Source organism: Octopus sinensis, linkage group LG9 (assembly GCF_006345805.1).
Source record: "Octopus sinensis linkage group LG9, ASM634580v1, whole genome shotgun sequence".
Classification (NCBI taxonomy): domain Eukaryota; kingdom Metazoa; phylum Mollusca; class Cephalopoda; order Octopoda; family Octopodidae; genus Octopus; species Octopus sinensis.
Genome location: NC_043005.1, coordinates 24,879,644 through 24,901,997, shown reverse-complemented (window position 1 = coordinate 24,901,997; position 22,354 = coordinate 24,879,644). Strand labels below are relative to the sequence as shown.

The following is a 22,354-nucleotide window of genomic DNA, read 5'->3' as shown; positions in this document are numbered from 1 at the left end:
TGTATATACAGATATACATTTATACACATACATATAGATATGTATATATTCACACATACACACACATATATATATATATATATTCACACACACAAACATTGCATACACCCATAATTAGATGCATGCTAAACTATTAAATAATGTATATATATATATATATGTGTGTGTGTGTGTGTGTGTGTGCAGTGAAAGAGATATTATTACGATACACCATGCAAGATATGTTTGAAAAAATATATTTACATTAAGGGAGCCTTTCAAAATCACAGAAAGAAAACTATAAGCTTTAGCATGATTCAATAACCCCTATTTTTTGTGTGTGTGTTTCTAACATAAAAGAAAAAAGGGTACAAATTGCCCCAACCACCACCACCACAACCACCACTTTGTTATTTTCTGATTTTCATTTTACATTTTTTTTTTGGAGTTCCCCAATCAATCTGGTGAAGGATTGCATTTTTTTTTTCCTTTTTAGTTTTTAGAATAGAGACACACAGACTTTTGCAAACACTCATGTATACAGACACAAACACACACACACTGTGGTACGTACACATACATAGTTGCATCCCCTTACACAATTCATTAACATACATGCATATACACTTCCACACAAACACATTGAAATATTTACACATGCACAGTTACATCCCCTTATATACACACACACACACACAGACACACACACATATATAAATATATATATGTATGTCAATACATATGCATACACTTAAACAGGCACACATATATTGAGCCATATACACACACAAGCATTTGCATACCGTTACGTATACACTTAGATACACACAAACACACACACAAATAGTCACACACACAACAGAGTAGCAATTAGAGTGGAGGAGAGAGATGGAGATGAAGGGAAGGTGAGAGAGAGAAGAGGTATTTACACATGCACAATTCCACTCTTATACACACACACACACACACATATACATACACACATGGACATTCATATAGGCCTCTACACAAAAAACAGTACACACACACACACATATACATACACACACGGACATTCATATAGGCCTCTACACAGGAAAACAGTATACGCATACACACATATATACATACATGCACAGACATTCATCTAGGCTTCTACACACACACACACACATGCATATACATACACACACGGACATTCATATACACAGGAAAACTGCACATGCACACACACGTACATACACACATGGACATTCATATAGGCCTCTATACACACATATACGCACATGCATATACATACACACATGGACATTCATATAGGCTTCTACACAGGAAAACAGTACACAGTACACACACATACATACACACACAGCCATTCATATAAGCCTCTACACAGGAAAACAGTATATGCGCACACACACATATACAGACACGCACATGCATTATACATACACACATGGACATTCATATAGGCTTCTACACAGGAAAACAGTACACACACACACACACACACACACACACACACATATGCATTCGCAATGAACCAATAATGAAAGCTGATATCCCTGTGTTCGTTTCACCACCACCCCCAACAGCCCACTACTAACTCTTCGTAGAATAACATTAGAAGCATTATTAACCAGTTTATATTTTATTCCTTTGCTCTTTATGGCCCTTTTACTGTTCCCTGTTCACTCTTCTGTTTTATTCAGTGTACCATGTATGTATTTTTGGTTTTCATACTACCCATAATAGCCTCTGCTTCCAAGAAATGCAAGAGGGTAGGATGAGGGGCTGGCAAACCTCATCTAGGATGCTTCAAATACCTATTTCTTTCTACCCACAAGGGGCTAAATACAAAGGGAACAAACAAGGACAGACAAACGGATTAAGTCGATTATATCGACCCCAGTGTGCAACTGGTACTTATTTAATCGACCCCGAAAGGAGGAAAGGCAAAGTCGACCTCGGCGGAATTTGAACTCAGAATGCAACGGCAGACAAAATACGACTACGCATTACGCCTGGCGTGCTAACGTTTCTGCCAGTTTGCCGCCTTGAAATGCTTCAAATACCACCACCCAAAGAAAGCAGAGAGCATCGATGGAGATTGATGCAGTGAACAGCATGGACTGTTTGAAAGTATGACTGTGTGGTTAAGGAGCTCACTTTGCAAATCTGTAGTCTCAGGTTCGATCCCACTGCATGGCACATTGGGCAAGTGTCATCAACAATAGCCCCACCGGGTCATCTGATGCATTTGGTTTTGGTAGATAGAAACTGTGTGGAAGCCTGTCATGTGTGTGTGTGTGTGTAGTGTGTGTGTGTATGTACGCATGTCTTTGTGTTTTTCTCTAGCCCACTGCTGGACAACCACTGTTGGTTTGATTCTGTCCCTTTAACTTAGCAGTTCAACGAAAGGAAACAACAGAATAACTACCACACTTAAAAATAAGTACTGCAATCAATTTGTTTGAATGAATTTTTCAAGGCAGTGCTCCAGCCTTGCCACAATCCAATGACTGAAACAAGTAAAAGGTTAAAAAAAAAAAGGAGGAGATATTTGTAACTATTTCCAGAATCGTTTCATAAAAAAAAAAAATGTAGTAAGTAGCTTGCTTCCCAACTGCATGGTTCTGGGTTCAGTCCTACTGTGTCACTTTTGGCAAGTGCCTTCAGCTATAAACCTTGGGCCGATCAAGGCCTTGTGAGTGGATTTGAAAGATGCCCATCGTATATATATATATATATATGTGTGTGTGTATGATGTATGTGTGTGTTAGTGTTTGTCCCACCCCACCCCCACCATCACCTGACAACCGATGCTGGCGTGTTTATATCCCAGTAACTTAGCAGTTTGACAAAAAGACCCCGAGAGAATAAGTACTGGGCTTTCAAAGAATAAGTCCTGGAGTCAAATTGTTCGACTAAAGGCAATGCTCCAGCATGGCCGCAGTCAGATAACTGAAACAAAAAAAGAATAAAAGAACAAAAGAATATCTGAAACAGGACCGCAAAATACAGCTCAGCAAATTCAGTGATTGGAATCCTAAAACCAAAACTTTCTTTTAGTTATTTTCCCTCAAGGAGAATCCGTATTCTTCATTAGTATAAAAATGGTAAACTGGCAGAATTATTCATCATTATCATCATCATCATCATCGTTTAACGTCTGTTTTCCATGCTAGCATGGGTTGGAGGGTTCGACTGGTATCTGGGAAGCCAGGAGGCTGCACCAGGCTCCTGTCTGATCTGGCAGTGTTTCTACAGCTAGATGCCCTTCCTAACATCAACCACTCCGTGAGTGTATTGGGTGCTTTTTACATGCACAGGGACCAGAGGAGGCTGGCAACGGCCACAATCAGTTGGTGATTTTTATGTGCCACCGGCACAGACGCCAGTCAAGATGACGCTGGCATCGGCCACATTTGGATAGTGCTTTTTACGTGCCACCAGCACGGGTATCACAACTACAATTTCCATTTGATTTTTATTTTGATGTACTTGACTCAATAGGTCTCCTCAAGCACAGCAGGTTGGGTCTTTGCAGTCACAGCATATCTCCAAAGGTCTCGGTCTTTTGTCATTGCCTCTCTGAGGCCCAACATTTGAAGGTCATGCTTGACCACCTCATCCCATGTCTTCCTGAGTCTACCTCTACCCCGGATTCCTTCAACTGTTTGGGAGTGGTGCTTCTTCATACACCTCTCCTCATCTATCTGTAGTACATGACCATGGAGCATAAAAAAAAAATCTTCTTTGATATTTAGTTAGAGCTTATCAGACTTTTGTCTGTCTGGCAAGTTTGATTCCACTTCATGGTGTCTTGTATCTTTAGTTGACCAAAAGCTATGGAAAAAGACATATGCCAAAGTCTTGTAAGAGAAACTGTGAGTCAGAAACTGTGTAGAATTTCAATGAATTGATTGGACCTGAAATTCAAAAGTCAAACTTAGTCACACAGTGTCACTCAGACACCTGAGAATTAGATTAAAAGTACAAGTATCTGTGGAATACTCAACCACATCATATGTTAATTCAATGAGTAGATTCTTCAATGAATCAAAAAAACTACATAAATCTACAGGAAGTACAGGCATGGCTGGGTGATAAGAATCTTATCTCGCAATCATCTGCTTCCAGGTTCAGTTCCACTGTGTGACATCTTATGCAAGTGGAGTAAAGATTGTTTGCCAACATAACATGGCAGTCCTGGTTTAGGACAAATGTTGCTCTAATTTAGCCCCAGGAGACATCGTCTCCAGCTGGCTATACGTCACAATCAGTGTCATATTTTTGAACAAAGGAATCTAGCAGCCCCACTAAGCTCAAAACAATATCTGTGTATCACGATTTCCGGGCTATTTCCCTTCATCAGCTCAGAATAATTGTTTGGCTAGAGGTGACACTGCTAAAATATATAGTTTTCAAAGTGACAACAAGTCACTGATTTATAAATTAGAAAATTACTATTTGTAAATCTCACAATGAGAGATATTCAGCAACAGTATTTTGGAGTACTACAAAGTACTGTTGCTAAATGTCTCTCATTGTAAGATTTACAAATAGTAATTATCTTATGCAAGTGTTTTCTACTATAGCTACAGGTCACCCAAAGCCTTGTGAGGAGACTTGGTAAACAGAATCTGTAAGAAGCCCATTGTGTAATTTTTTTACCATGTAGTGACCCACATGCTTTTCTCCAAAATAGCCATTCCTTCCTCCTTTTCCTCTTCTCTAGACTTTCTTCTACTAACCCACAAAGAGTCGATGTTCAAAACATCATGTTTTTACTTTTAATTTTCCATCAAAAAGTTTCACCAAAACTTTCATCCTGTGTACATCCAGATGACTTTTACTGTTTGTGTTTCTTTTCTGGAAATCACCGATCACCACCAATTTGCCTGTGTGTGTGTGTGTGTGTGTGTGTGTGTGTGTGTGTGTGTTGAAATCTCCTTGCTCACTTTGACTCATGATTTAGGTGTAAACGAGTGTCACTGTCACACAAGTGCTATCCTTTGTTTCACCCCAAATTCCTTCTGACCCATGCAAGCATGGAAAAGTGAACGTTAAAACTGATGATGATAAATGCATCATTATAATAACATGAATTCAAATCCTGCTGAGATTAACTAATGAAGTTGGGAGTGGAATTTGTTGTCAGCTCATCTGGACTGAAACAAGCAAAGCATCACACGTGTGTGTGTGTGTGTGTGTGTGTGTGTGCGCACGCACACACACTTCAGTGAGAAATAATTCTAACTTTCTGGGGCCTAAAAAGAAGGTAAAGAATGAAATGTGTGATGGCTTTATACCAGTGTTAAAAAATCAATATTATTAGATTGTGATTGGTATTGATTTTAGTTAATGTTGATTAGTTACAGTTAAAATTAAAACTAAAAAAAAAAAAATTGAAAAACTATAACCCCCAAAAAAATAATAACAAAGGACCTACTTTTTTAAGTTTGGTGAAATCTTGTCTTGAAAGATTCTTGTCATGTTGGATATCTGAATGGAAGAAAAATAAAATAAATTTTAAATTGGAAATTAACTTTTTTTTTGGCGGGGGGGTCTCCATTTTCTGATTACTTTTCCGAATTTAAGACGAAAAAAAAAGGTAACATTTATAATTATATCATTATAATAACGAAGACTGAAGCTGCTACAAATCCTGAATTTATAAACATCGCATCAGGGAAAACTGGTGTTGCCTTCTAAAAACTGCCGAAGCATAATAAAGTGCACCGCCAACATTATCGTATATGATTGTGAAACTGAAAAAAGCACTGGAACAGCAGTTTGGGACATGTCTAAGAAGTTCACAGATTTAATTTTAAGTAAAAATTTAGCATGTGAGAAAGAGAGGAGGGGGGAAATAAAAGAAAAGAAAGGAAGAAAGAAAATATATAGGTGCCGGAGTGGCTGTGTGGTAAGTAGCTTGTTTACCAGCCACATGGTTCCGGGTTCAGTCCCACTGCGTGGCACCTTGGGCAAGTGTCTTCTACTATAGCCACGGGCCGACCAAAGCCTTGTGAGTGGATTTGGTAAATGGAAACTGAAAGAAGCCCGTCGTATATATGTATATATATATATATATATGCGTGTGTGTGTCTGTGTTTGTCCCCCTAGCATTGCTTGACAACCGATGCTGGTGTGTTTATGTCTCCGTTACTTAGCGGTTCGGCAAAAGTGACCGATAGGATAAGTACTGGGCTTACAAAAGAATAAGTCCCGGGGTCGAGTTGCTCGATTAAAGGCGGTGCTCCAGCATGGCCGCAGTCAAATGACTGAAACAAGTAAAAGAGTAAAGAGCATGTAAATATTATATTTCTTTATTGCCCACAAGGGGCTAAACATAGAGGGGACAAACAAGGACAGACAAAGGGATTAAGTCGATTACATCGATCCCAGTGCGTGACTGGTACTTAATTTATCGACCCCGAAAGGATGAAAGGTAAAGTCGACCTCGGCGGAATTCGAACTCTGAACGTAACGGCAGGCGAAATATCGCTAAACATTTCGGATCACGATGACGAACAAATGTACTTTTCCAAGGGAGACAACTTTATTACAAAGTGCTCTCCCGTTAACTTCAATTCAGCAATATATAACTTTCTCTTTTTTTTTTTTTTTTTTTTACATTTTTGTAACGAATAGCTCATGAATATATTTATTTCTCAGTAGTAAAACTGTTTTGAATTCGATCCAATATATTTGCTCAATAAAGCTCTACGTGTATAGGTATTGCCTTGGGGAATAACACTAATGCATTCTTAAAGTGCAATTCATTTGTGCTATAGCGAAAATAAATAGGCACTTGTGACAATCATACCAACACACTTCAATCATCGCTATTGGTGTCTAGGTTTTGTACAAAGCTTTATATACACTTGCGTCAGAAATTAATTAGCACTTCTCAAATTTCTACATTAAATAGGTTAAATCAATTAACCTATGAGCTGTTCAAAACGTCTTACGCGATGAGAAAACTTAGTATGGTATGATTTCGGTCCTTGCGAGGCGCTACCTATATCTATTAAACAAAGGAAGTTTGTCTACATCCGCACTCCAAGTTGTTGTTGCACTGCTATGTCAACATCATAAGGCTGTAGACTCTCAAACTGCTCTGCAAACAAAGTTACGTCATCGTTCTGCGCAACAGTGAACTCGCAACAAAGCAATAGTTCGAGATATGGCCACTAGGTGACAGCACATACCTTGAGTGAAGAGCAAATCAAGGGTGCTAATTAATTTCTGACGGTAGTGTATTTGAAAACGGGGTCGACGCAAATACTTGATGGACACTTTATTTCATCGACCACGGCTGGATGGAAAAACTGGCATCTGTGGAATCTGACCTCAGAAGGAAAAAGGCACTTAACCCATTAAGTCCCAGAGTACTCTTTTACTTTTACTTGTTTCAGTTATTTGACTGCGGCCATGCTGGAGCACCGCCTTTAGGCGATCAAATCGACCCCAGCACTTATTCTTTGTAAGCCTAGTACTTATTCTATCGGGCTCTCTTGCCGAACCGCTAGGTTACGGGGACGTAAACACACCAGCATCGGTTGTCTAGTGATGTTGGGGAGGCAAATACAGACACACAAATATATACACACATGTACATATATACATATATACGACGGGCTTCTTTCATTTTCCGTCTACCAAATCCACTTACAAGGCTTTGGTCGACCAGAGGCTATAGTAGAAGACACTTGCCCAAGGTACCACGCAGTGGGACTGAACCCGGAACCATGTCGTTGGTAAGCAAGCTACTTACCACACTTACCAATTTCTGAATATCACTTTTAAATTTTTACAAGTGATTGAAAATAGGTTAAAATGAAAAAAAATAATTTGGCTGTGTGGTAAGTAGCTTGCTAACCAACCACATGGTTCCGGGTTCAGTCCCACTGCGTGGCATCTTGGGCAAGTGTCTTCTGCTATAACCCCGGGCCGACCAATGCCTTGTGAGTGGATTTGGTAGACGGAAACTGAAAGAAGCCTATCGTATATATGTGTATATATATATATATATATATATATATATATATATACACATGTGTGTGTGTGTGTATGTGTTTGTGTCTGTGTTTGACCCCTAGCATTGCTTGACAACCGATGCTGGTGTGTTTACGTCCCCGTCACTTAGCGGTACGGCAAAAGAGACCGATAGAATAAGTACTGGGCTTACAAAGAAAGAATAAGTCCCGGGGTCGAGTTGGTCGACTAAAGGCGGTGCTCCAGCATGGCCGCAGTCAAATGACTGAAACAAGTAAAAGAGTATTAAAACTCCTTTACTTCAAGTAGAAATGGAAATACTCGGTGTCCTAAAAATTATAGCTTATTTAATGTTCTCATTTAGTGTCCTATTTATAGGACAGTGAGACTTAACGGGTTAAATAAATTGCATTAAGATATTTCGTTTAACGCTTTCCTACATTTTACAAGATGCTGCTGCTGCTGTTTAACCACAGGTCAACACTGACTGAGCAGACCTGCGATCAAAGATGTTCTAGCTTTTGCTATCACATTTTGCATTTTCAAGCATTATGTGTTTAATACCTCATGACTGAATGGTTTAGTTCACTTTGCTATCACGCGGTCCTGGGTTCGATCTTACTGCATTCGAATTCTACCTTGAGCTAATGTCTTATTTCCTATAGTTTCGTGTCGTCCCGGGTTCTGTGAAAGGAAGTGGATAGGTGAAAACTATGAAGAGGCTCACTGGATGGACTTATACCTGTAATTCAGCCAATCATAACACACGGAAACCCTCGATTCGGTCTACTCAAACATTAATATGAAAATTTAATAAGTGCATAGTTCACTTGATCAAACAGCTGAATGGTCATCGTCGAAGTCGACAGAGATCCATTTACAGTATCAAATATATATTTCTGTATTATCCAACGAGGCCTTTCTTTTTCGAAGATGCTACGACACAACGAGAGTATTTTGCTAGCTATTTCTAGCTGATCGAGCGATTCTATAGGGATTCCCTTGTTAGTTCGATATAATCAGATGATCGATATTGTAAAAGGATTTAACTTGAAATCGTGGACCCTTATTGACCAGTTGGATCAGGATTGCTTTGGCGGTACAACAGTAACTAGACATTAAGCCCCTATATTTTAAGTAGGCAGGAAGACCCTATATTTAAGTTGGCAAAGCTACCTTGCTATATTTTCCATTGTGTCCTTTAGTAATTCAAGGTTGTGCGTTCACACAAATTTTTTCCTAGCTGGTTTGAAGCAGTAAACGCTGTTGATGTGTATTTGTTTGTCCATTTCTCGAGCCACACCTGGCTCATAAGGGCCGCTTTCCCGGTTTCCTTGGTGTATGGGTTCCCCACCTGGACGTCGCAGGTGAACTGCAAGATGCATGAGGAAAGAGTGAGAGAAAGTTGTGGCGAAAGAGTCAGCAGAAGTTCACCATTACCTTCTGCCGGAGCCGCGTGGAGCTTATGTGTTTTTCTGCTCATAAACACACACATCGCCCGGTCTGAGATTCGAACCCCAGTCCGCTGCTCTAACCACTAGGCCATGTGCCTCCACGTTGATATGTATGCCAACTTAAATATAGGGTCTTTCTGCTTACTTAAATGTAGAGCCTTAATGTCTAGTTACTATTGTTTAGCTCCAAAGCAATTCTGATCCAACTAGCCAATGATAAGGGTCCACTACTTGGACGTATGTAGAACATTATCTGATGTGTTCTTATTTAAGACTTTAGGAAGTGAGTTGATGGAGATTTGATCAGTCTCAAGTCGAGTGATCACGCAGAATGCTGCGATGTACCCAATAAAAATAAAGGGTTCTTTATGCCTTATCGGAACTCGGGATTTTTATGCATATACCAAATAAGGGATCTTTGTATATAATTAGAACAGTGGTTTTTATGATTAGTCAAGGGTTTTTTGTTTCAAATTAAATCCTTTTACCATATCGATATGGTAAGAGTCGCTCGATAAGCTAGAAATAGTTAGCAAAAGACCCTCGTTGTACGTTGCTTCGTTGTACGTGTGTGTGTGTGTGTGAAAGAGACGGGAAGTGCAATAAACAATAAAAAGATAACACAAGAAGGACAAAGCTTTAATGGAAAAACGAACCGTCTTAACGTTTCGGACGTCAGGACTTCACCAGAAGAAAGAGGAAAGCATAACTTGAGCGAGAAGCGGGATAGTCAGTGAGAAGAAAGCAACAAACAGGCGAAGAGTTAAAAACCAAGAGGTAATGCGGTTCTACGGTAGTTACAAAAGGGGAAAGGTAGAGTATGTTGTGCAAGTATAGCAATGCATCAAAGTGTGGAAGCAAGCATTTGGGGAAAGTGATGTGTGGAGTTATGTGTGTAAGAGTGTGGAAGTACGTAAGTATGGTGACGTTGATTAGTGGGATGTGAGATATAGTATCCGGGTGAAAGTTGTTTGTGAAGAAAGCGTGGTTGTGATGAAGTAGTACCAAACGTGAGTGTGAAGAGGAGTTGAGTATGTGTGTGTGTGTGTGTGTGTGTGTGTGGACGGGGTACATACATACATACATGTATATATATATCTGTAATATAATATGCGACAATTATTCGGTTGCCATAATAATTGTCACATACTATATTACAGATAAATTCCTCTATTTACATAATATCGAAGTCTCTTTCATTCTTTTGTTGTTTTACCATTACTATTAATACATGTGTGTGTGTGTGGTGTGTGTGTGTGTGTGTGTGTGTGGTGTGTGTGTAGATAGATAGATAGATAGATAGATAGATAGATAGATAGATAGATAGATATAGATAGATAGATAGATAGATAGATAGATAGATATTTCAAATTTACAAGAAAAAACAAAGGTCGAAGACAGGTGTAGGAACAAGATGCAGGTGTATTAGTTTACCGCCCGGGAAAAATGGAAAAGCCATTTAAGTTTTCAGCCAACGCTCTTCAACAGAAAGGAATAAGAGGTAAAAATAGAGAGAGAACGAAAACAAATAGAGAGAGAAAAACTGTGTAAAGTTCAGCGGTCCAACATGGCGAGGGATGTTGCTAGAAATGTGTTTATTCGGCCATATAAATATTCGTTTCTACTCAAGGTACAAGGCCCGAAATTTTGGGGGAGGGGGCCAATCGATTAGATCGACCCCAGTATGCAACTGGCAGTTAATTTATCGACCCCGAAAGGATGAGAGGCAACGTCGACCTCAGTGGAATTTGAACTCAGAACATAAGGACAAACGAAATACATAATTCTTTACTACCCACAAGGGGCTAAACACAGAGAGGACAAACAAGGACAGACAAACGGATTAAGTCGATTATATCGACCCCAGTGCATAACTGGTACTTATTTAATCGACCCCGAAAGGATGAAAGGCAAAGTCGACCTCGGCGGAATTTGAACTCAGACGAAATACGTATTTCTTTACTGCCCACAAGGGGCTACACGCAGAGGGGACAAACAAGGACAGACAAACGGATTAAGTCGATTATATCGACCCCAGTGTGTAACTGGTACTTAATTTATCGACCCCGAAAGGATGAAAGGCTAAGTCGACCTCGGCGGAATTTGAACTCAGAACGTAACGGCAGACGAAATACGGCTACGCATTTCGCCCGGCGTGCTAACGTTTCTGCCAGCTCGCCGCCTCTCGGCCACATAAATATTACATGTCAAAGCATCAACATAATTATTTTTACAGAGAATAACGTACTGTTTGTTTTTCATACATTCAATGACATTAATTGAATTGTGTTGCCATTGTGTACAAGTGATGTATTGCCAGTTAATAAAGACTTAAAATATCATTTGTTGAATAACTTCATTATTTCCGGTACTTAAATGAAATGCGACAAGCTTTCTAGAGAAATTTTTTTCCCCCATCAAAATTGTAACCTATTCTTCTTCCCTGTGACTTTCTTTCTGTTCATTTCCTTTTCTACCTTACTAGGTGGGTGGAGTGAGAATTAAACTTCTTTTCTAAGGCAGTCACTGAATTCTTTCTTGTTGCAGGGACGGAAATGTGAGGTTGTGATGCTCATACTTTTCTCAAAAACCTGAACAACGGAAGTGAAGTAAAATGCAATTACTTCAACCAGAAATCGAAACCGTGCTGTGGCCTCCACTTGACGAGAATTTGTGTCTCGTTGTTACATTGATGCTGTTGTTGTTGTTAAGTAACTCCAGGTGAAGAATAATCGAGCAGACCCACGATTAAATATATTCCAACCGTGACTATCCTGTCCTTCCCAAAACAGTGAACTCAGGGTCACAATATTCAAAGTGTATTTCTTTTCAGAAACACTACAGAGATTTTAGGGAGATGACTTATTTTTAGCAAGTTTGACGACCATGAAGAGGCTCCCTCGCTGGCTTACAATCTGGTAGAAGTTTTAGAAAACCTTACAGTGAAACATGACCACAAAGGTGAGGAAGGTGGATATACATAACATAATGGCCCCTAATATTTTCATATTTCAAACTACCACTAAAAGTAATATTAAAATAGTCGATCCGTTGGCTTTGTTTTAACTAAAAAAACGAAGTAGAAAAGACTTTTAGAATTGTGGGTAGACATTTGAAGGCGAAAACATTTAGCTGTTACTCATGAAGGTCAATAGCAGAAGCGAGAGAGACATGGGCAGCCGACTGGATAGAATAGTGGGCAACTTGACAGAAGGGTAGAGACGTCTGGGATCTCATAAGTCTTCGAAGTAAGGCTAGTTGAAAATACCGACAACTCGGGGCACCATATGCTTTGGGGTGTCCGTTCAGAAGTTGTGGATCTTCGAAATAAAAAGGAGATAAAATAATAAAGATCCTATTCCTGTATTTAATAAATTTCAATAAGTATTTAATTCCCGCATTTGTAGGTTTTTGTCACTGGCGAAAATTATAAATATATCTTTGTATGGTTACCATAACGAAATACTGTGACGCCAGTAACCTGAGACCTTGTCCTGGTAACACGTGAAATTCAGGTAAATGAAAGGTGGGGGGGGGGAAGAAGAAAGAAAAAAAAGACGGCAAGAAAGAATGAAGATGGAAAGATAAAGAATGGGGAAAACATGAATGAAATATGAAAAGAAAAAAACTTTAAAAATATAAAATACAACGAGGTTATCCACAAACACAAAAGCCTTACTTTGTAGTTAAATTCTGTTACATAAAACACTATTTCCGACTTGTACTGACTGTTCTGTTCCCACTTAGTTCAGAGTTGGTGTGAAAAGGAAAAAAAAACTATAAAGAAATAAGACCAAAACTGGTATTGAAAATTACCTCGAAATCCACTGAACAATTTGATTAAATAAAGACAGAGTTTACTAAATGAACCCGGTTGCATTAGGCATGACGACACTTTTCTTTTTCTTTTTAATGAAAATCAACCGACCGAAACTCACCAATAACAACGACAACACCATCAAAGTGTTACTTCAAACTAACCTGTTATACATCTCTGCTGATAGTTTAAAAGAATTTTTTTGACGAATGAAATGCGGAGAAATGAGATACTTTCTTTAGGCTGTCAGAGCAGATGAGAAAAATACAAGAAATAAACTTGAATGTAGCAAGAGAGAGAGAGAGAGTGTGTGTGTGTGTGTGTGTAATTGAGGAAAATAGGAGTCAAATCGATGTTACGATTGTTTCTGTAAACGAACGTTGTTTATTCCATATCACGTAAAATTAAGCAATACATACACTGCATGTGACATAAGTAATAACATTATTAATGAAGTGATCTCCTGTGTGGTAAGTAGGTTGCTTACGAACCACATGCTTCCGGGTTCAGTCCTACTGCGTAGCACCTTGGGCAAGTGTCTTCAACTATAGCCTCGGGCCGACCAAAGCCTTGTGAGTGGATTTGGTAGACGGAAACTGAAAGAAGCCCGTCGAGTATATATATATATATATATATATATATATATATATGTATATGTGTATGTATGTATGTATGTATGCATATGTTTGTGTGTCTGTGTTTGTCGCTCCAACATCGCTTGACAACCAATGCTGGTGTGTTTACGTCCCCGTAACCTAGCGGTTCGGCAAGAGGGCCCGATAGAATAAGTATTAGGCTTACAAAGAATAAGTGCTGGGGTCGATTTGCTCGACTAAAGGCGATGCTCCAACATGGCCGCAGTCAAATGACCGAAACAAATAAACGAATAAAAGAAATCTATTTAATTATTCTTTTGTGTGTGTGTGTGTGTGTGTGTGTGTGTGTACTGAAGAGTGCGTTTATATAAAAATGCATGCATGTACATATGCATGCATGTGTGTATGTATGTGTGCGTGTGTGTATGTATGTATAGTGTCTCGCTTGTTTCCTCGTTACAGAGAATAAGATGTTTTCCAAAAACTCTTCATTATTCTGGGCACATTCGCCAATAATTATTATAAGAGTGGAGAGAAAGGGTGGCGAGTTCGATCCCCATATTGCCTGTCCTGCAAAGGCCTGTATCCGTATCAGGCATTGTCAAAAATGCATTGCAGAACTTGCAATAAATTTATTTCGTTGCAATAAATTTATTGAATTTAATTTTTTGTTGCAATAAATAAATTGCATTTTTCTTTCGTCGCAATAAATAATTGCAATTAATTGCAATAAATTGCAATGCTCTCCAGAAAAGCCCCTTGTAAAAAATTTTACGCATCCAGAAGTGTCATTTTTTGCAAAAATAACAGTGCATTTCTAATGAAATGCTCTAATTTGTCAATTTTGATTGATCTATCACTTTGCTGTCCGAAAGATGTTTGGATTACCCGCAATTTTCTAAAAATTCTTACACCGCCTGCCAGAATGACAAAATCGACCACCAATGTGTGATATGACCTAGGATGGAAAAGCATGCCTACAACACTCCCCTTAGAGCCCATACCATCCCAATCAAGACAAAAAAAAACGTATGAATGGAAAAAGGACGGTTTCATACTATTAGCAATTAAAATGAGTATGCGTTTAACAATTTACATGAGGGGATTGGATGAAACGATACGCGAAACAAGTTCGTTATCCCAATGATGATCATTCACTCTCAAAAATAGTTGCATCTCCAGATTTACGGATGATAATTGATATCTTGTATCACCGAAGGCATTCGTTGCTACACTGAAGAACCTTTCAACCAAGTCAGTCGTTGACAAAATGAATGCTGTATTAATATAACGTGGTTGGCTGGCACCCATCTCTTTTGCAATTAATTGCAATCTTCGCAATAAATTATTGCAATAATCGTAGCTTCGCAATAAATTATTGCAATTGAAAAGAGCTTATCAGTAAATTAATTTATTGCAATTAATTTTTGACAACCGCTAATCCGTATCCATGATATTGCTGTGTTGAGACAATTGAAGACGTACCCAATTGCAGAGATGCTCGTCATCGTCCACCTTGATGCCTTCTCAGTGAGCTTAAGGATATAACAGCTTCTTGCTTTCTCATCACTAGAACAGTTGTCATATTTAGTGTTGTAGAAAGGCGGCGAGCTGGCAGAATCGTTAGCACGCCGGACGAAATGCTTAGCAGTATTTCGCCTGCCGTTACGATCTAAGTTCAAATTCCGCCGAGATCGATTTTGCCTTTCACCATTTCGGGGTACGTCAATAAAATTAGTACCAGTTACGCACTGGGGTCGATGTCGCTAAGCATTTTGCCGGCGAGCTCAGGATTCTGCCGGCTCGCTGCCTAAACCCATATTAATATTAGTAAATACAACAATCCTTTCTGCCCCTTTTCCAGACTTCATAGCATTCATTTCAAGCAAAATTACTGTCTTGGTGGATAAAAACATTACAATTGTAGTTTAGATATAAAGGTTATTAGTTCCTAAGATAACATACTGCGATGTGAGTAAGAACTGACAGCGATTTCTACCCGTTCGAGGCACCACGTACAAGCTCTTTCAACGCTTCATCACACCGCATGTTGTTTAAAGTGTTTGTTTTTATGAATTTCTTACATGCTGTTAAAACAAACCTGCTGTACCATATGTTTAGTGGAGGCCAGAAAAACAACTGGGCTTATATCACAGGGGAGATGAAAGCCTGAGCTATGCAGCATGTGATGTAGTGTGTACGAAGTTGTAAACCAAAACACTGGCTCTGTAAAGGGAAGTAATCACGAACTAATAAACCGACTGTGAAACACGTTTCAACTGAGAATGTACTCACTGAACATAAATCTAAATTACCTCCATATGTTATATTGCAACAACAACAACAACAAAGAGCACCAACATAGTCTCGAGCTGCTAGAAATATCAACCAAATCTCCCTCAAATAACACAACATAACACGGGCAACATATCAACAGCGAATACTGTAATATCCACAACGAGCCACCACCAATTGACATCTCAGACAATTGCTATCTCCACCCAAAACTACAACACTGTATTGCCCATTTTCGTTGAATGAAACTAAATTTTACCTTTAATACATTGGATTAGGAAGGTGGCGAGCTGGTAGAAACGTTAGCACGCCGGGCGAAATGCTTAGCAGTATTTCGTCTGCCGCTACGTTCTGAGTTCAAATTCCGCCGAGGTCGACTTTGCCTTTCATCCATTCGGGGTCGATTAATTAAGTACCAGTTACACACTGGGGTCGATATAATCGACTTAATCCGTTTGTCTGTCCTTGTTTGTCCTCTCTGTATTTAGCCCCTTGTGGGTAGTAAAGAAATAGGTATTTCGCCTGCTGTTACGTTCTGAGTTCAAATTCCTCCGAGGTCGACTTTGCCTTTTATCTTCTCAGGATCGATGAATTAAGTACCAGTTGCGTACTGGGGTCGATATAATCGACTGGCTCCCTCCCCGAAAATTTCGGGCCTTGAGCCTAGAGTAGAAAAGAATATATTGGATTAGGTTTTTGCCTCATTCTTCCTTATTACCTGTGTGTGTTTTGTAACAATTAAGGGCAGAACCTAATCACTGCTATCTGTCTCCAATCGACAGGTGCATGCTAAGAGCAAACCCGTTCGCACGTATCGTGCTCACCATTCTCATACACATCTAAACAAGTTTGCTAAGAGGCAGCACTTACCTCTCCACCATCAATCTTTCATTTTGAAATGAAACTAGAAAAACATTGATGAGGACTCAACCCAAAAAAAGGAAGGTATCTGTTTTCAGCCCTTTCTATCTCGTCCGCCACCCAACCTCTTTTAGTAAGGCCACCTGATAGATAAAAACTGTTTGCCCTTCCTGGTCAGATGAAGGCGGTGGGATGATTTCCGCAATGGACTCAGCTGATAGCACATAAGAGCAGCTCTCCGGCATAACTCCACAAGTCAGCATGGACGAGGGCGTGCAGAACTGTTTCTTTGCCTTAAACACATTTTGAACAGGCCTGATATTTCCGTGTTTGCAAGGTTCATTTTAAACCATTACTCTTATAGTAATGCCAGCACTCTTATAGTATTCCTCCGGAATAAGTCAGTTGATCTTCATTGAAACCCAGGGTTTCCACGAGAACGTCGTCACTATTGTCCACCACTAATCCTCAACAGGACACCAACATAGAACTTTCACCTGCCTCACTGCCCAGGTGGTAGAGAGCTGTGATGTCTTTGCTGGGCCCTGAACTGCAAATCTATCAAATGATGAGCTGTGGAAAAATATGTCTGACAAATGGTGGCCACATCTGCTGACCGTCTAAGGAATCGCCGGAGAGGTCACAACCTCAGCGTATGCTAAAGCATCATCATCCACAGCATGTCCAGTGCTCCATGCAGCAGATGTTAATAGCAAATGGAACACTTGATCAGTAAAGCGCGCTCCCTCTACAAAAAGCGAAAGAGCTGACGTTTCAGATCACCCGGACGTGAACTGGGACAAGGCAAGACGTCAGGCCTGAAAATCGAGGAAAGCAAATAATCGATTATATTGATCTCAGTACTTAGTAGATATTTCATTGACTCCGGAAGTATCCAAAGCAGAGTGACCTTGGTGACATATGAACTCAACGCATAAAGAACCAAACTTACGTCCCACACCTACATTCATTTGTCAACCGATTCTATCGTGAAGATCCCCGTGCTGCCTTCTGTTGACCAGGTGGCTATGACAAGAAAAAAAAAAGTACTGTATACTGGACAAGATTGAAAGAAATGAGGACAGGCAATTTACTCTCCGACCAAGCCGTCACCAACTTCTGTTCCTAATTTAAGAAGAGAAGATAAGAGAGAAGAGTGGAGGGAGGGGGTGTATTGTCTCCCGGCGAAAAGGTGGATGAGAGTGGCGGGTACGGTCCGAATAAATGGGGGAAACTACAGCTGGTGACTATAAACTGAGAGGTGGGGAACTTACTGTTGACAGTAAGACTAAACCAGCTCTGCAGGATTCTCTGACTGGCGTCAGGTGGCTATTCTCTAATTGGAACGTTTCACATCATTTTCTTTATATTGTGTTTTTTTTCTCTTCCTTTTTTTTTATTTTTTTCGTTGTCAGACCCATTTTCTTCATATTGTATTGTGAAATCCCGGCCGTTTTTGTACTTTTGTCTTGGCGACATTTCCCCTCATCTACCACTCCTGTGACAATAATGGAAAGATTATTACCATCACCACCATCATCATACTGTGTGTGTGTGTGTGTGTGTGTGTGTGTGTGTGTGTGTGTAGTGGTGGGGAGTACCGCTGACGCATTGCTCAAACTTACGAAAAGTATCCGCAAATTTCTGAACAAATACAAAGAAATAATATATTTAGAGAAGGACGTACTTGAAAAGAATTTCAATTTACCTGAGAAAAAATAGGTTAAATGGATTAAACACTATGTGTGCACACACACACACACACACAAACGCACACGCGCAGACATACATACTCACATACATACATATATATATAAACTCATTTGTATTTGGAAGCAATGTAGTAGAGGTCAGACACACACAATATATATATATATATATATATATATAATTTTTCTTCTCAACCATATGGTTCCAGGTTCAGTCCAACTGCGTGGCACCTTGGAAAAGTGGCTTCTGCTACAATCTCAGGTCGACCAAATCCTCGTGAGTGGATTTGGTAGGCGGAAAATTAAAGAAGCTCGTCGTATATATATATAGGGAGAATTGACAAAAAAAAAAACAAAAGACGAAGAGAGGTGGTGTAGACAACAAACAGATGTATTAGTATAACGCTCGGGAAGCGAAAAAGTCTTTAACATTTCGAGCCTACGCTCTTCCACAGAAAGAAACAAGGAGAGAAAATAAAGACTGTGTACATAAAAAAAAAGTTTAGAAACTATAAAAAAAAAAGTTTAGAAAATGTAAAAAAAAAGTTACGAATAGTTCAAAAGCTTCAGACGTCATAGTGAATTGGACCGATTTTTCATCAACAGAGGAGTCTAGTGATGTATTAGTTTAAAGCTCAGAAAGTGAAAAAGTCTTTTTATATATATATATATATATATATACATATACAGAGTTGGCCAAAACTCACCTGACAGTTAATCAAAACCATTTAACTCCAAGATTTATTTATGTTTAATTACTGAATGAATTTAATAAAAGCGTCTAAATATGAAACATCATGAAAATTGTTCAAACTGATGTCCTTATTGAGCGACACATTTTTCCATTCGAGTCAATACAAAATTACAGATAGTATTTATGTAATTTTGATTTACTGTCGGGTGACTATTGGCCAACCATTTGTGTGTGTGTGTTTTAATTTTAATTGTATTACTAATTGTCATTTAATTACTTGACTCCTGGACACCCATACATATTCAAACCTGAGTCATGAGAGGTCCGACATGACTCTTATAGAGTCATAAGTATTCATACCTTGGCAATTGCTTTATCGTTCATTTTCATTTTCTATTGGACTGATTTATTTTATTCAATTATGGAATTTCAACAAATACATAAAAGTTATATATATATAGGCGCAGGAGTGGCTGTGTGGTAAGTAGCTTGCTAACCAACCACATGGTTCCGGGTTCAGTCCCACTGCGTGGTATCTTGGGCAAGTGTCTTCTGCTATAGCCCCGGGCCGACCAATGCCTTGTGAGTGGATTTGGTAGACGGAAACTGAAAGAAGCCTGTCGTATATATGTATATATATATATATATATATAAGTGTGTGTGTATATGTTTGTATGTCTGTGTTTGTCCCCCTAGCATTGCTTGACAACCGATGCTGGTGTGTTTACGTCCCCGTCACTTAGCGGTTCGGCAAAAGAGACCGATAAAATAAGTACTGGGCTTACAAAGAAAGAATAAGTCCCGGGGTCGATTTGCTCGACTAAAGGCGGTGCTCCAGCATGGCCGCAGTCAAATGACTGAAACAAGTAAAAGAGTAAAGGGAGTTTGCCAACCACAGTTTTTAGGTATAAATTACTGTTCATACTTCATGTGTGTGTGTGTGTGTGTGTATGGAGATAAAATTAGATGTTAGAGCATAAAATATATCCATATACAATCATTCACACATTACTCCTTAATCTTTAAAACCTAGTACGGTGCACTGCATCCTTCAAAACTTCCATGCTTCCTGAGATTCGCCAACACTACACTTGATTTTCTCCCCTCCATACACACACAAGCATGTATCTGACTCATACATTGTTAGCTTTCCAGACATTTCTACATTACTGCATGTACTTTATATGCACTTTCTGACAAGTTGTGGTGCACCTGAGCACTGTATACAATAATTTCATTATTATTATTATTATTATTTTATTTTTAATATAAATTAACTGTGTATAAAATGAAATAACTCCTATAATGGTATGCTTGCCAAAAGCACTGAAGATCTTCGTGAAAAAATAAGAGTTGCTCCCCTTGACATATTACTTCATCTCTGTTTACTTCTTTTTCAAAGATGGCGTCCTACTGACAGCAAAAAAAGTTTTCTCTATACAAGTTGAGAATCGTTGATCCTGAAACCGGTAATTATTTCATTTGTAATGATGTAAATATGATCCTAATATCACCACAAATTTTATCATACAAACTTTCTGTGACTCTTACATTTCTTTTCTAGAGAGAAAATAAGTTCAAAAAGAACAATTCAAACTTTTTGAAGGATCCAAAAAGAGAGAGAAAATAATTTCCAATAAAAATTTATCATATTCATAAAAATCAGCCAGAGCAAGTATTAAGAATATGAAAATAACAATTGAAAAACTTCGTTATCGGTATAAAAATACCATATAGTATTTTTATACCTATGACAAATTTTTTCAACTATATACATATATATCGGCGAAAGAGTGGCTGTGTGGTAAGTAGCTTGCTTACCAACCACATGGTTCCGGGTTCAGTCCCACTGCGTGGCACCTTGGGCAAGTGTCTTCTACTATAGCCTCGGGCCGACCAAAGCCTTGTGAGTGGATTTGGCAGACGGAAACTGAAAGAAGCCTGTCGTATATATATATATATATATATATATATATATATATATATATATGTGTGTGTGTGTGTGTGTGTGTGGTGTGTGTGTGTGTGTGTATAATATCGCTTGACAACCGATGCTGGTGTGTTTACGTCCCCGTAACTTAGCGGTTCGGCGGCAGAAGAGACCGACAGAATAAGTACCAGGCTTACAAAGAATAAGTCCTAGGGTCAATTTTCTCGACTAAAGGCGGTGCTCCAGCATGGCAACAGTCAAATGACTGAAACAAGTAGAAGAGTGAAGAGTAAAAAAGTGTGTATATATATATATATATATATATTTGTGCAATTGTGTACTACTTAATAGAATGTACCATGCTTTCGCTAATTTTTTAGGTGCCTATGAGATACCGAACAGTCAGCCCCTCGAACAGCCATCCCTGCAGAATAGGCTGAAAGAAAAAGAAAAAGCGAGAGAGAGAGAGAGAGAGAGAGAGAGCTGGTCGAGCATTTGGCTGGTACTCATTTATAGCTGTGTATACTGGAGTAACGTGAAATAAAGAGATTTGCTTAAGGTCAAAATCCCATACAAGAAATGAACCAATGACCTCAAGACGGCGAACCCAATTCTCTAACCGGTCCGTCGACCAGTTTCGCTCACATAGACACACGTACGCTCGCGCCCACACACAGACATACACACACACACACACACACACACACACACATCTTCAATTTTACACTTATACTTACGCTCACACAGGCACACACATACAAGCGTGCGTATGTATATACATGCACACAACGGTAAACATCAACAATATCTGAATGGATGACATTCTGCGTGTATGGAGTGTATGAATAAATACCATTGTATATAATAACAAAAGAAAAAATGTAAATGCGTGAACAAATATGTGTGGGAGAGTGGGGGGGAAAGAGAGAGAGTGTGTGTGTAAGGGCAATTTGTTAAGTCTTCGCGTAATCGTCGAGAGCATGACGTCAGAAGACCTGGACCAATCGCATTATTAAATTTTCAACAACGAACCTGT

At 39.1% G+C, this 22,354-nt stretch overlaps 1 protein-coding gene across 1 annotated transcript in view; it reads right to left on the bottom strand.

The window, feature by feature from the left end:
- The window catches only part of LOC115215832, a 158,334-nt gene that overhangs the window by 44,354 nt on the left and 91,626 nt on the right, over positions 1 to 22,354 (bottom strand). The window contains exon 2 of the mRNA XM_029785160.2: positions 5,414 to 5,466. Within this exon, the coding sequence (XP_029641020.1) occupies positions 5,414 to 5,466 (53 nt within the window). The remainder of the gene's footprint in view (positions 1 to 5,413; positions 5,467 to 22,354) is intronic.